At 33.9% G+C, this 16,217-nt stretch overlaps 2 protein-coding genes and 1 non-coding gene across 3 annotated transcripts; 1 reads left to right on the top strand and 2 right to left on the bottom strand.

Moving 5' to 3' along the window:
• Positions 1-2,790: 2,790 nt before the first annotated feature.
• On the bottom strand, positions 2,791-9,236 carry LOC134246540 (large ribosomal subunit protein eL8-like; the record flags this gene model as incomplete). Its single annotated transcript, XM_062728925.1, has 6 exons — positions 2,791-2,924; positions 4,034-4,103; positions 4,587-4,717; positions 5,242-5,462; positions 7,538-7,693; positions 9,080-9,236. Coding segments are annotated over 6 exons (840 nt in total), but the record flags the coding sequence as incomplete, so codon positions are not given.
• LOC134246572 (small nucleolar RNA SNORD36) lies at positions 3,907-3,981 on the bottom strand. Its single transcript, XR_009987648.1, has one exon. It is a non-coding gene; the product is annotated as a small nucleolar RNA SNORD36 (small nucleolar RNA).
• Positions 9,237-10,205: 969 nt separating the features above from the next.
• Positions 10,206-12,159, top strand: LOC134246557 (mediator of RNA polymerase II transcription subunit 22-like). The gene is made up of 4 exons (XM_062728947.1): positions 10,206-10,262; positions 10,531-10,705; positions 10,925-11,005; positions 11,388-12,159. The coding sequence occupies exons 2-4, from the start codon at positions 10,583-10,585 to the stop codon at positions 11,604-11,606; spliced, it is 423 nt and encodes a 140-aa protein (XP_062584931.1). The 5' UTR covers positions 10,206-10,262; positions 10,531-10,582; the 3' UTR covers positions 11,607-12,159.
• Positions 12,160-16,217: the final 4,058 nt, after the last annotated feature.

Here is a 16,217-nt window from a genome sequence, read left to right as displayed (position 1 = left end):
TCAAAATGCTACTACAAATACAGTTTTAGTCTGATTATAATTTGGCATGCAAGTAGACTACATTGAGATACATACATGTTGTTATCAGTTTTGTGCTTTTGATTTTGATGAACGATGTTGCCATGGTACCTAAATTTTCATAAAATATTATCGTCCGTCGTGAAATAAATGTGTGGTGATATTGTGAACTTATAAATTATAAAAGTGATTTCTCTGAAAATAACCAAAACATTTTTCAATGTTAGATTTTACGGACGGAAATTTGAAAATGTTAATTTTGTCATGACTTTCCAAGTAGGCCTACATTTTAAATATCCTGTGTATAACTAATTATAGATCAGAATAGCAAAACACAAAATAATGAAAGAAAAAGTGAGCAACCTCACATACCCCACGCTCCCCCAAAACTCAGTGCCGAAAATCCCGAAAAAAAATAAAAGAATTAGAATTTCCTGATGCACATCTACATATTGTGTCCTAAATGTCTGCAAAGTTTCGCTGCCAAACTGTTCATCTCTTTAATCAAGGTATAGCCAAAAATCTAAGTGGAAGAGTGCCGAAAATCCCGCAAAAAATAAACGAATCGGAATTTCCTGTAAAATGCACATCTACACATTGTGTCCTAAATACTGAGTAACTGCCAAGTTTGACAAATTTCTGTGAGGAGTTGCGCTGACAAACTGATCATCTCTTCATTCAAGGTACGGCCAAAAATCGAAGTTGAAAAGTGTCGAAATTCCCGGAAAAAATAAAGGAATCGGAATTTCTTGGTAATACGCACATTTACATATTGTGTCCAGGTCACCTGCGTGGCGCAGTGGTTACAGCGTCTGCTCTAGATTCGGGAAGTAAAGAGTCAATCCTTACGTCGCGGGTTCGAATCCTACTGTGGGACGTGGAGACCGGTCCTTCAGATGAGACCATATAAACCGAGGTCCTATATCGCTGTAGGTGCTGGCAAGAAAAAGATCCCTCCCTGCTCAATGGCCCTGACGGCCGAGTATAGTACAAAATTTGCAGCTCTCCACCTGCAAGTGGTGGCGTCTCCATATGAGTGAAAAATTCTTGAGAGGGACGTTAAACAATATACAATCAATCATACTGTGTCCTAAATATCTGGAAAGTTTGACCAAATTCTGTGTAGCGGTTAATATGTATGAGGAGTTGCGTTGACAAAAAAACAAGAGGCCCATGGGCCACATCGCTCACCTGAGCACTGTGGCCAGCATAAAAGCAGAAATTAGTTTATTATTGAAAAGTTTAAACCCAAAAAGAGTCCCAACCATTCCTTAAAGGGGAGAGGGTATGATTTGAACAAACTTGAATCTACACTACCTGAGGATGCTTCCATATAAATATGAGCAATCATGGATTTGTTATTCTTGAGAAGAAGATTTTTAAAGAATTTTCCTATATATTTCTATGTAAAACTTTGGCCGGCCATTGTGGCCCCGCCCTACCCCCGGGGGTCATGATTTGAACAACCTTGAATCTACACTACCTGAGGATGCTTCCATATAAATATGAGCAATCATGGATTTGTTATTCTTGAGAAGAAGATTTTTAAAGAATTTTCCTATATATTTCTATGTAAAACTTTGGTCGGCCATTGTGGCCCCGCCCAACCCCCGGGGGTCATGATTTGAACAACCTTGAATCTACACTACCTGAGGATGCTTCCATATAAATATGAGCAATCATGGCTTTGTTATTCTTGAGAAGAAGATTTTTAAAGAATTTTCCTATATATTTCTATGTAAAACTTTGGTCGGCCATTGTGGCCCCGCCCAACCCCTGGGGGTCATGATTTGAACAAATTTAAATCTACACTACCTGAGGATGATTCCACATGAGTTTCATCTTTCCTGGCCCAGGGCCCAGTGGTTCTTGAGAAGAAGATTTTTTAAAAATGCTTGTTAATTTTTCACCAATTCATAATTATCTCCCCCTTGGAAGAGGGCGTGGCCCTTCATTTGAACAAACTTGAATCCCCTTCACCTAAGGATACTTTGTGGCAAGTTTGGTTGAAATTGGCCCAGTAGTTCTTGAGAAGAAGATGAAAATGTGAAAAGTTTACAGATAGACGGATGCCGGACAATATGTGATCAGAAAAGCTCACTTGAGCTTTCAGCTCAGGTGAGCTAAAAATAGGACTTACTGACGAACAGACGGGTCAAAAACATACCTCCCGCAACTTGTTGAGTGGGGTATAAATATCATGCTGTTTATCAAGTTAAATTTTTTTTTAATGTCAGAGATAATCCCTCAATTTCTATCAGTGTGATGAAAGACCACAGATAAATTTTGTTCAGAAAAGTTCACTTGAGCCTTCAGCTCAGGTGAGCTAAGAACTTCCACAATCCAATCAATTTCTTGCACACATCATTTTATGACATTATGCGACAATCACTTGAGTGAATTTATAATATCAACAGGTCAAAATGGGTTGACACTCAGTGACCTGTTACATTCGTAAATTGGCTGTTTAACCCCCCCCCTTCCCAGTTTGGAAGCTTGGAGAACTTTTCCAAGAATTACATATGTACAGCAAATTGTCCAAATTGGACTAATTTCGGTTGAATATAAAAAAATATCCTTGGAAACTGTTATGCATGGGATTTTCAAAAGAAAGAGACAAACAGCAAAGTATTTTCAAAAGAAAGAGACAGAACCGCTGGACCCATATCTCAGAAGCCACCGTCGCTTGGCTTCACAGAAAAGAAAGATGATTACTCATGAGATTAAATCTCATCCCCTCGCAACTTCTTGAAAAAAGAAAACACACACCACTATTCAGCCATAATTTATTTTCAGTGTTTTTAACCCATTTTTTGGGCAAGTTCACGAGCCTTTGCTTTTTCCAGTTTGTTAATGCGTGCTTGAGATTTAGATCCCATCTGACCACCTCCCCAGTGACGACGAATCTGGAAAAAAAAGAGAAAAAAATTATTGGATGAAAATAAAATTGTGGTGAATATAGTTTTGTTTTTCTTTGGTGAATTCTTTCAAACCTGAAGTCATCAGATTGTAAATAAGCTTCTTCAAAGGAAGATCAGCTTCGGGAAAAGTTTACATCATCATATTTAACTTCAGAATTCTAAGACACTCATACATAAAACTGTGTAAATCAACATAACAATCAAGAATTAAGGGAAAGATGGGAGGGGTATCAAAAAGGAAAGAACACTTGCTAGCATTTATATTTGAATAACGATATGATGGAAAATATTGCCTAATGCATTTCCAATCAATATTAATAAAAACATCTACCTATTAATAGTTAAGAAAATGAAAAAAGCCAATTTCTTTTTCCAACTTGGAAAAACAGAAAATTTAGTTATTTGTTTTTTTGAAATGTCAACATCTTTTTTACCATTGTGGCAGTTTCTGATCTAAAGCGGTGGGACCTGAAAAACTATTCATAATATTTATTTCTGTCCTAAACTGTATTTTATCAGATATTGCCATGGCTTTTAACTTCAGAGGCCACTTGAAACCTAATCTTTCTTCAATTAATAACTTTTACAATGATTAGATCACTTTTACAGTTTACACCTCTACAAAATAAATGTTAGATGAAGTATCTGAAGCATAACTTTAGTAATTAACACCTCCAGATGTATTCTTAAAATTTGAACCAGGTAAGCTCAATAATTTAAAAATAAATCTTCCAAAATTTTATCCAAGGGCACATACAATTTAAAATGTAAGTTTTCACATAAATGTGTCTTGAATTTTTGATTTCCTGGAGCTGAGCCAAAAAATGGATCCAAGTCTGTAGGATTGGACACTTCTGATCATGAATATTCATCATATTTACAGTCATCAATTCATACCTTAATTGTATTGGGAATCAAACACTTAAAAAAGTATTCCATCTAATTTTAGACAGATCTATTTATTGGAGACACTCAGAGTTAAAAAGCTCGTAAAATTATTCAACACAAGTCTTCAGGCGAAGAAATTCAAACATCATTGTGTCTCAGATCTGATCAACCCATATACTGTACTTCTTACATACAAATAAACTCACCTCATCAAATCTGTCGTTAAAGTTGGTCTTGACAGCTTCAGAAAGTTTATTCAGGGCATTTTTATCCTCTCTGAAATATTATTTAATGACAAAGCAAAAATACTTTTGTTTACCAACCAGTAAACTTTCAAAGAGATTTCTATTTTCTGTTTGTAATAAAGCCTTGATGGACAGAATTTCAGTTTAAAATTTTAAGACTATTTATGGATGTGATTTATTCTCTTCAAGGTTTCTTTATAAAGAATTTTCAAGTTCACATATTATATGAACTTTAACCAATTAGGAGTTGGATATAAAAAATTAAATCTGAATTGAAATTAATTTTTGTAAGCATTCACATCTATTTCAATTCATCTCATCAGAAAATTCATTTATTCAAGGTAAATTTTGTATTTAAAACTCTCCTGGAATATTGGTTAACTTCTTAAAAGAAAACATATTTTATATATATCAATCCAGATAAATACAGAATTTCCACTACGATAAACAGCTTTGCCTCTCCAAAGATGTCATGTTCTAGTTCCTACCAATATATTTATTTTACTATACTTACGAATTAACATTTGTGAAGGCCAGACAGGTAGCTGTTTTTCTGTGTACAACACGTCCTAATCTTGCTTTTCCTTTTACAATGCAGTAGGGTACCCCCATCTTCCTACACAAGGCTGGTAAGAATATAACAATCTACAAAAAAGCATTTTATGTATCAATCACTGTCAGATGCTTACATTTTAATAAATAATAATAAAACTGTTCAATATATTTGACATAATTGTTGATGTGTTCTAGTTAATAAATTTTAAACTTCACATCATTTTCTCTGTTAAAAACTAATAAACAAAAGTTTGTTTTTTTACTTTCAGAATTTTCTATTCTTTTTATTCCTTTAATTTGCTATCAAAGAGTATTTTGAAAGTTCCCTGAATAAATCATTAAAATGTAAGTTATTCATGACATTGTACTATGGTTAACATTGTTTTTTTATATTATATGTGAGACATTGCTTGCACTGAATCAAGTTCATTATTTTGTTTTCATTGTATCAAAATTTATCTATCACTTATCTAAAATTGATCATTTTTTAAAAAATATTTATGATCAGTGGCAAACTTTGGAGCTTTTCATAACATATTTAGTGGAGGACTGAAGGGATCATTCATGAACTCTAAAACACCCAAGTCAGAACAGCTGCCACAAAATCTACTCACTTCAATTGGGTCAACATCGTGTGCAATGACAACCAGCTGAGCTTTCTTCTGCTCTACGAGGGCGGTCACTGTGTTGACCCCTGACCTCATGACTGGGGGTCGTTTAGTGGGCTTGTCCTCCTTTCCTGCTGCCCTTTCCTCAGCTCTAGCCTTTAGTCGAGCCTTCTTCTGTTGTTTGGACTCGGGCCTGTACTTGTCCATCAGGCGGAACAGCTGGGTGGCTACAATATCAAAGAATAAAGGTCTATAAGATCAAATATCAAAGAGATACGTTTACTTTGTTTTTTTGGTTATCCAAGTTCAGAGATCAAGTGTGTAGATTTTTTATATATATCATGGAATTCTCAGTGCATTTTTAACATCATCACTTGGATTAAACTTGAATGATAATTTTAATAAAAACAAAATTCATTACAATCCAAAATTCCACGTTATCTTGAAGAAACAGTTCAACAAAATCCAATTAAGTTTACAGGTAACAGTTTTGATTAATTCAATACTAAGTTAAATTTGGGTATTAAAACAACAGAAAATATAATATGCTATTTAGGATCCTGGGTTCGACATTCACGCTCGTCACCTCGTCATTTCCACCCAGAAATGATTTCGGACGACCTGATTTTCAGTCTGGCTCGCCCAAATGACGATCTGGGACAAGTCGGGAATATTTAATAAAAATGTTTAATATTTTAAAATAAACTTCATAAGGCCTTAAAACACATTTTCCTGTAACCAAACCAACACATTCAACATGTTCAAATTGCAGCTGCGTAAATTTTTTTTCCTGCCAAATCTGTGTTCGATCAATCAGCTGATGCAATTTTTACTAAAAGTCTTTAATAAAGTTTTATTTGAGATATAAAATATGTCAACTTAGTCAACAATCACCTTAAATATAAAGGGTAATAATTTAATTTCACTTGTATCAAGCAGTTTCATTGGCTGAATCATTCAGAGGAACATATAATATTTTGGATAACATAACTTGCCTACGTCCCAATGAGTTACGTCAAAAACGTATTACTCCGCTTGACGTTACTTTTTAAAAAATGCTCAATTTGAAGTCTTTTTCCGGTGGAAATATAGTCTCATTGTCTACACTGGAATTAAATTATAAGGAATGAAGCTAATTTCAACTTATGTTATCCGATATAACAAAACTTGGGGCAGTTTACGCTTTTTTATCAACCGCTTCGCGGTTTATAAAGCGTAAACTGCCCCAAGTTATGTTATATCGGATAACATAAGTTGAAATTAGCTTCATTCCTTAAATAATCATCATTGTAACAGCTTGCATTTCCCTACACAACTTTCTGATCATCTGATGATGATGATCGTTTTCTGCTGCTAGACAGCCATTTTGGGTGTCCACTATAATATCACACCTGGTTAATTCAGTCCAGGGATATTTGACCCCCTTTATTAAGGCCTTCATGGTAAGTGAAAATGAATGTTTTAAACTGCAAATTTTAGCATTCTGCATGTCCGATTCTGCTTATATTTTTGTTTGATAAAATACTGGAAGACATCTTGACATTCCAAAAATGCCTGGTTTACATTTTTCAATACAAAAACACAAGTTCTGTTAATTATCTTAACAAATTTTAAACAATTGCATATTAAGATTTCTTTCATTTGATATTTTATTTGGACGACCTGAAATTCATTCGGGCAACCTGTGATCAGTACAAGGTTGCCCAAATGGCGAGACCAAATTTTGACGAGTGTCGGACCCTGAGGATCTAAACTGATATTAAATTCCCAAACCCTTTTTTATGTTAGATAATAAAAGAAAAGAAAATTTTATTTTCTTCTCTTTTTTGCAGGATATTGCTATTGGAAGTAAGCTTTATGAACAAGAGCACTGCAAGGCAGAGCATCCTCTCATAAAGGACATAATTCAATTCATACTTCCAAAAGCTTTTTTTTTTTTTTTGGATAAGTAACCAGTCAAGGTATGAAGTAAACAGATGCCACTGATACATGTACATACTTTGTCCTTTAAGGTATATGTACAAGCACTACTTTCAAAAGAGTTTATTGAACAGCAAATGTTTAAACATGCTATAGTAAACTGCAGAATCCAAGCTCAGAGATCTTGGTAGTTAAAAATTCCTTCAAAAATGGTCTCTACCATCATCAGCAATTAGATTTTAATCATAGCTTGGACTTCCACAGAAAGTAGCACAAGATTTAATTTTTAGGTAAAATAAAGTGAATGAAATGTCATTATTACAAGCAAATTTTATTTCATTATAATAAAAAGGATTATACATCCTCAGATGTTTTCTTGTACCTGTCTGCCTATCAAGAGCTTGTGATCCACTGAACTGGTTGATGGGGGGAGGGACCTTCAATCTCTGCATCAGCACTGCTTTCTGGCGTTGGAGACGAATGTATTTGGGCCATCTTACAAAGCGACTCAGATCACGTTTAGGCTGAATATCCTGACCTGTAAATAACTGATTTATTTAAAATTGATCCCACAGCTGGCCAACACAGAAATCATTGATTTTTTATCTACCATTTACCTAAACCAGAATTTAACAATGACATAACAGAATCACCCACCTTTATCCACTAAGCCAACAACTTTTTTAATATTATGAAAGTTCTCACTAAATGAAAATGCACTTCATTCAATCTTACCGTGTATTTAAACCAAAGATTGCCGCTAAAAATGTTCCTTATCAAACAATTTGTCATTTTTACTGATTTTTACCAATTTGTTTTGCAACTTAGGCCAAAATAAAATTATAGTTTGTTTGGAATTGCCGCCCGCCTCATTGAAATACCCCCCGCTCAAAAAATTTAATTGGCGAAATATTACAGATATTTTTTTTATCGTTCTATCGTCTTGCATTGTTTATTACAAGTCAGTTCGTTCGTCAAAATAGCTTTTTAAAGTCGGGTTTGAGCTCGCATTAATTTAACAACACCGGTCAATAAAACGCTTTCTTCATAGTATTTATGATATAGAGATAAGAGGTGGCGATTTGACAAAATAAAAGCCGCCAAAATGTCAGACCAGGTTGGATCAGTGAATAGATAAAACATTCAAGCGGTGAAGAGCAGAACATTTATGCATGTCCATAAAATTAAAAGGTGAATAAAAAATTAAATGGAATGTTACAACAATACCCACCTGGAACGAGCTATTCTATAGATTGCACACTGAACTTGATAGGCTAAGTGCGTCATGTTGAAATTAAAAATGATCGTTCTGACAGGTCCCAGTTAAAAAATTACATGGATTAGAAATGTTCTATCCCAAATACTACAGGAAAATGTTGTGTGTCTGACAGTATAGATGACAAGTATTTGAAACGTAATGTTAAAATTGATTGACACTCAAAAACAGACATGTACCAAGCACCCCTCCCGCTTTTCCACAAATCATCCCAACAATTCTTGAGCAGTTAAGAAATTTTGTGTGGTTCGCACCGTTTGTAAGAGTTGTAACAAAGGGCTAAATTTCAAAGAGAAATGCTTTAAAATAGACCTATAAAATTATTGTTTAAAAAAGATAAAAAAAAAAAAAAGAATTTTGATGCTGAAATTTGACTTTAAATAAATGAGCAGCTCTAAAATCTAAATTGGATTGATATTTGAGTACCGTTCTGTGTAGGGCTATATATTGTTTTGAAAATCAAACAAAAATTATATTAATAAAATAAAAGAAAAAGGAAAATTAAAGAAAATCACCACTGTTTACATTTTTTGTATTATTTAGCTTCAGTTTGTAAAAAAAAAAAAAAAAAATTCCCTCCCTCCCTCCTGGGTCTGAAAACCCCCAGGCGGCAATTCCAAACAAACATTTTTTTAAGGATGGCCTTACCTATTCCAAAGTTTCGTGGTCTTTTTTCAAGCAGGGGGTTTGCTACTTTTTTGGGTTCCGCAGCTTTCTTAGCCACCAGTGGGGCTGCTGCCACCTTCTTCTTCCCCTTTTTTTTAACAGGCTGCAGAAAAAAAATCTTTATTTCAAGAATGTCATTGTTTTATACAGATCAGGAAACTGATTGAATTGAGAAACTTGATGTGAAAGGAATAAATTTCACAATTGTATTCATAACCTGTTTCAAGCTGCTAAGAAAGAGGTGAAGAAAATAAACAGTGATAATCACTTATAAATGCTGAAACAATGCAAGTTAAGGACAAAAAACATGGACCCTTGAGAAAGCATGGATGGGATCAGAAGCCTTAGTTACAAATGCTGTTGCCTGGCTGTTCACATTGGCCAATGGCCACGATGAAAATAACAGTGTTGAAAAATACAGTACTTGAGATATCTACCAAACATATACTGATCTTTGTGCTTAATCATCCAAATAATACTGTTCTCATAATCAGATTTAGAGCAGAATTGGTGTTTGGAAGAGGGGGGGATGATTCAAATGATTGTGCACACGATTTTGTTTTTACTTACACACAAGGGACTTACATAGATAGCCATATATCATTTCCTTTCTGTATAATCATTTCATTATATTTATGGTTGCTTTTCTAGATCAAAATAACGAGGAATGTTATATTTTCTTGATTTGAGCTGTTTTTCCATGTTTGTTGTCAAATAGTATGTTGACTCAGTATAATTTTTTTAACGAAAATAAGTCAATGTTGATGCATAAACTGAGTTTTCATACATCAAATATCATTGACAAAATGAAATATTTAACTAAAGTTTACAACAAATAAAAGATTGTCTAAGATGACGCTCGATTTGTCTTGAACATAATGATTTCACGTCTTCCATACCATTTTAACTGACCCGGAAGAGACCGAATCTCGTTTTCACAATGTTAAGCAAGTTGAACCAAGATTCTCTTGTGTCAGGGAATAATGAAATTTATGACTTGAAGCTTAACTATTTTTTTTGGCTCGAAATATACTTTTTTAGGGACACTAAATTATTATTTTATGCAATTTTGTTAATTTCTTTCGTTTTATTTTGATAGACGAATTTAAAAACGGACGAGTTATCTCATTCTACTTTCGATTTCAACAAAGCGGATCCTCGGTGGGTTTTTTTTTTTTCATTTTGAGCTATTTACTGATTTTTGACTGCTTTGTTCGGGTTAAATAAACAAAGTTAATAAAATTTAGCATTAAAATTAGTAAAGACTTATTATGAATCAATTCTGAGAAAAGACACAATTTTTTCGTCAGTGCGTAGTGTGAAACAAAAACAGACAAAATACAGTAAACGTTAGATATCAGTTAAGGGTAAGACATTACTTATGCTTTAACTTAATACCATAAAAGTTTGACCTGTGCTCTCTTTTATTTTAGAAAATTATCAGTATAATGTAACCTTTTGGATCTTGGAGGAAAGCATTCCAAAATGTCTCAAGCAAGGAGCCTGCCTCAGAGCAAAGAAGCCCTTCTAAAGTCTTACAACAAAAAGTTAAAGGATAACATCCAGTCAATGCTTGTCAATTTTGAAGAGATAATCAAACTAGCCAGAGTAAGCTCAATGAAATTGTTGTTTAATTATATATTCATGGATTTTCTTTAAATTCTTTTTATGATAAAACTTTTTTTTAACTTAATTAGTCCTAATATTTGTTTTTAGTCTAGTAAGTTAGCAGTAAGAAAATTATCAAATTATATCATATAAATGCCATTTTAAATTATATTATGATACAAATGCATATCTTAAAAAGAAAAAAATCTGTTAACTCAGATGGATGAAGATTCTCAGATATCCAAGTATACACAGACAGAGGAAGATCAGTACGAAATGCAGGTCCGGGCAGCCAATATAGTGAGTTTCATCCTCTCCAGCATCTCCTGCTTATTAATATACTTGTCAATTTTTCATTCAAAGTTTAAAAAGTTACATTTTAAGATTTGATTCTTTCTTTATTTGAAATAATTTTTATGTGAAGCTTTTTGCAACTTGATCTTAGAGGAAATATATGTAAATCTTTTAATTGATAGTTCATCCTTTCTTATTTTGCTGACACAGCTCTAAAAGATAGAAATGTTTAATGAAATGGCAGTACAGTGTACTTTCTTCTGCTAAAATATTCTCTGATGTGATACTGCATATAACCTCATCTGACTGGGTGATGTGACGTGACTTACCATGCCATAGGCTATTAAAGTCAAGCTATCAATGAAATTGTATGAATTTTTCTGTGTAGGTGAGAGCAGGAGAATCTCTGATGAAGTCTGTGTCTGATCTGAAACAGTTTATGATTCTGAATGACTTCCCCTCTGTTAATGAGTCCATTATCAGGAATGCCAAGAACTGCAAGTCTCTTCAACAGGACCTTGATAACAAACTCACCTCCCTCAGGGACGAAATGGCCATCGACTTGTTTGAACTAGAGGATGAATATTACTCATCTGCCTTCAAGTGAACCTCTTATAGAATATAGACATACACATTGTATTTTTTAATGGAATTTCCATCTGTAGTGACCCTTAATATGTTCATGTATGATGTGTGACCATTTGGGAGTCGATTAAAGATTTCAATTTTTAATAAAATTGATATTGTAAATATCTTTCTAGCAAGAATAATTTTTTTGAACCAAAAGGCATTTATGTCAAATTCATGTCATAGTAAATATAGAATTGTTAATTGTTAAAGCCAGGTATGAAGTTGTCAATGAATTTTATCTGAATTTCAGTATGTACACTGTAGAGATGACATGGATTATCAGATTAAGTTTAATCACTCTAGTTGAGTAAAGTTTGATTGCAGGAAGATGAGTTTACTATGCTTCTTTGTACAATGAAGCAGACTGGAATGATTCAATTACAAATAACTTATGACACACCCCTGAATAATAAATTTGAGTTTATCAATGGGAAGATAAATTTCTCTAGGAAATTTTCTCTGTTTTGTTGTTAACTGTAATTGTTAAAATTATCATATTTGAACCTTATAAATTCTATTATTAATAGTCAGTAATAAAATAACACTTGCAAAATAAAAACCTCTTTATAGATTATGTTTATACATGTACAGTGCAGTTAAATGCAATTATACTGAAATATCAGTATATTGGAAGAATTCAGGCAACAGTTGTTTGGAAAGTTCATGGACCCTGTCAATCTTTGTAATATTAACTTCAACAAATTTAAAAAATGAGAACATTACCTTAATGAAAAATATTTATTTCTTCAAAGTTTTAAGTTTCATTCCATGTGTTTTGATAAAAGGCATGATATTTAATTTTAAAATCAACATGTTTGGTGACCACGGAGCAAACTCAACAACATTGTCACTTAAAAGAAAGGTCTTGTCAAAAAAAAAAAGAAATACAGTTGTGAAAAATAAAAGGCAAAGCTTCAACTATTCAAAATTTATATCCAAACTTAGCTAGGGGCAAAGGTAAATTACGTTGGTACCTAACGAAAGGTCATAAGCAATAAACTGAAATATGACAGTTCTATTGGACCATTCAAAATTTACAAAGTTAAAACAAACATATGAACAGTGAGACAATGCAAAAACTATATGCCCCCGAATCCTCCCTTACGGGAGCATAAAATTAAAACTCGACTTATTTATGAACACGTTAAACTAACGTAAACTAGAGGTACTGTGAGCAATGAGCTCACTAAATGAAACCCCCGCCTCGCATATGAATATAATGGCAGTGTCCATGTTTTGCTATAGAAAACCCAAAAATGTGTCGGATCAAAAAGTAAAATAGAAGGTGCACAATGGCAATATGTAATTGAGATTCTGTGAAAGTTCCATTAAATTTCATTCAGTGGTATGAGAAGAGTTGCGCATAAGAGATGGGTACCCATAAGAGTAACAGACGGACGGACCTACATCACGATTACTAAATACCTTCCCGCTTTTCAAGCGGGAGTATAATAATATTGGATTAGATTCTTTATGAACACCTAGCAATTTATTTATTTTTTTCATTCTTTTTACTGATAATTGCAGCAAGAGGTCTGCATGATTGTCAAAGCAGAGTAAACTGAATATCTCTTCCTTAAGTTTTTTACCAATAAGGAGGGCTACATGCATGCAACCCAATTTTAATATTAAGTATTTTATACCCCGCTTGAAAAGCGGCAGGGAATATAGTAATCGGGATGTCCGTCTAGCGGTACGTCCATCTGTCCGTCCGTCCGTCTGTTACGCTTTGGGGTGCCTATCTCTTATCTGCAACTCATCTTTTACCACTGAATGAAATGAGACTTTCACAGAATCTTCGTTATATAGTGCCATTGTGCACCTCCTATTTTACTTTTTGATCTGACACTTATTTCAGGTCCCTAACATCTTCGCTAGCCAAGGGTTTCCGATCCGAAACCTGTTGTAGAGTAGGTATCGGATCGGAAACCCTTCGCTAGCGAAGATGGGTCTCCAAGAGTAAAACAAGGACTTTGTCATTATAATCATATGAGAGGCGGGGGTATCATTTAGTGAGCTCGTTGCTCTCTAGTTTTATACAGGAGTGTCACAGTTACTGTTTTTATAGTTTCTAGAACGCATGTATTCTTACACCCTGAATATATACCAAGTTGAAGTGCAATTTGAAAAGGAATCAATCCACCTAGTTTGGCAGATGGACAAAAGTTTTATTCATTTAATTATTCCGAAGAAAGGAAGTCATAAAGATTCTTTGTCATGAAGATATAGTGTGTTAGACAATACATGATAAAAAAAAATTAAAAGAAAAACAAATAACAGATAAGTAGAATAAAATTAAATGAGATATTAAGATCAATATTTTTCAGACATCCAAAACCTTGACTAAGGCTTTGGAGTGATATGGCATCTGAAAGCTATGGAATCGCGTACTTCGCTATCCCTCATCGCAATGACGATGAAACGATACAGCAAAAACGATGATACAATAAGGTTCAATAGCAAGATGGAGGATTGTTTCATCGTTAATCGCACCATGGCAATATTGTTATCGCATCAGTGTTTCAAAGCTGTATCGTACCAAGCATCATGACATCGCATTCTCATTGCATCGTTGCGTTATATATACATGTATGACGGACGTCCTCGTCATTGCATCATTGCACTAAAGAGTCATTCTCATCTAATCATCGCGTCTTCGACCAAATCCAGATTCAATATTTTCTAGCTGTATTTTTGTCTACTTGGAAACGTCCTTAGCGTTGTTAGATGTAATGCCAATGCTGTCAGAATTCGTCACATGCCTTGTAATTAATGGAACAGCAAATTTTGTATCTTGTATTGTCAGAACACAATTTCTTTTGGCACAAGAATGAAGTTAAGTTTCGATAGAGGACCTAGCTACATGTATTGTGTGTTAGACATTTAGAGAATATACATGAACAAAGAGCATTCTACATGTTCTGTTCTGTATATGTCTAAATGGCATCACTAGTGTTCTGATTTAAACAGCCAGTGATATTGTTATGTTACTTTTAATCGAAAAAGGGTGTGGGGTGGGGCTATGTCCCCGCATTCGCCGTCTATTTAATGATTGTAATACATGTACTCGTATATTTGTATATTGGCTACAAATAAAAAGCCAGAATTAAGTAAGGAACTTTTCACCTACCTGATATGTAAATTCTTTACTAAGGATACGCTGAAACATGGTAAAAGGTTTTCGTTTGGTATATTTATACATGTATCTGGATAACAACTTAGCTAAAAGGTGTTTTTTTAACGGGTTTACCTAACCTGTTTGGCTGATTGACAAAAACATTGATATTTTTTCATTGATCCCAAGAAAGGAAGTCATAAAAATCTAACCTTTTATAGCTCACTAAATAGTTTGTTACACTGGTACTTGTGAACAGGACTCCTCCCTTTCCCAATTTTTAACCCTGGGACTTGCTAGTTATTGCTTCTCGAATTATATTTTAACCCCCGCTTGAAAAGGATGTTCATCCGTCCGTCCGTCTTTTACGCTTTGGGTTATATACCCATCTCTTATCCGCAACTCCTTCATACTGAATGAAATTTGAAGAAAGTTTCAGAGAATCTTTATTACATATTGCCATTGTGCACTTCCTATCTTACTTTTTGATCCGACACATATTTTGGGTTTCCCGTAGCAAAACATGGACACTGTCATTATATTCATATTTTTGTCTTATTTTTATTTTCAATTTCAATTTCTCTATTGATTCACCAAACATGTTGGCATACAACAATGTTACATACAAAAGACAAATAATAAAATACATACATACACAGACCGAAAAAAGGAATTTCAAAGGTTAAATATTTTATTTTAATATACCCCGTTTTGTTTGTAGATATCAATTAATTTTCAAACCTTCATCACAATAACCGAGTTTGGATTTCGATGTTTCTTGTTTATTTACGAAATGTAGCCGTAGACGTGCTTTTTCTGTGCGATTCACTTTCGCTGTTTACGCGATAATTTCAACAAAAGAGTGCATTGAAGAGAATATAATGGTATTGCAAGAAAATGGGCTAGTTTCTACCTGCTGATTGACAGAATTGTCAACATAGAAATAGCAGAACTAATTTAATTAAGAACGGATTCCTGTCTTTTTTAAATCTTCCGGTTTCCAAGAAAAAGAGAAGAAGCGACCCATTTTCAGTTTCACATACGTAAATTTGCCAAATTAATGAGGTATTTGTGACAGTTTGATGTTTATCGAGTATTGATGTACATAAGTATCAAAGTTCAAGAACAGAATTTCTCTTCCTGTTTCTCGGAAGAAAAAGGGGACCAATTCCAGAATGTATATATATATAGGTGAATCTACCTTTTTTCTTCAAATTCTGTACAAGTTACTACCAAGGGGGTCATAAAAAAAAGAAAATATCATTAAACTATATACAATATGGCTCTTAGCTTCAACAGGACAAACTTTAACATTCGAAACATCTCCAAAACTGTTACAATACCGAATTCACCCGTTGCCAAATTGATGTATTATTTTGAATGTGTGTGTACGCTTCTAGAGATGGACACGTCCGACACGCCTAACTTACACCGACTGAAGCAGTACAACTTGTACTGGACCCTGACAACAGC

Source organism: Saccostrea cucullata, unplaced genomic scaffold (assembly GCF_032062105.1).
Source record: "Saccostrea cucullata isolate Sc308-1 unplaced genomic scaffold, CSIRO_AGI_Scuc_v1 ctg29, whole genome shotgun sequence".
In the NCBI taxonomy this organism is placed as follows: domain Eukaryota; kingdom Metazoa; phylum Mollusca; class Bivalvia; order Ostreida; family Ostreidae; genus Saccostrea; species Saccostrea cuccullata.
This window is presented reverse-complemented; position numbering and strand designations above follow the sequence as displayed.

Coding starts and splice junctions, on each gene's coding strand:
- LOC134246557 (XM_062728947.1), top strand. CDS start 10,583: ATGTCTCAAGCAAGGAGCCTGCCTCAGAGCAAAGAAGCCCTTCTAAAG. Junction 10,706..10,924: donor AGATAATCAAACTAGCCAGA/GTAAGCTCAATG, acceptor CTGTTAACTCAG/ATGGATGAAGATTCTCAGAT. Junction 11,006..11,387: donor AGGTCCGGGCAGCCAATATA/GTGAGTTTCATC, acceptor TTTTCTGTGTAG/GTGAGAGCAGGAGAATCTCT.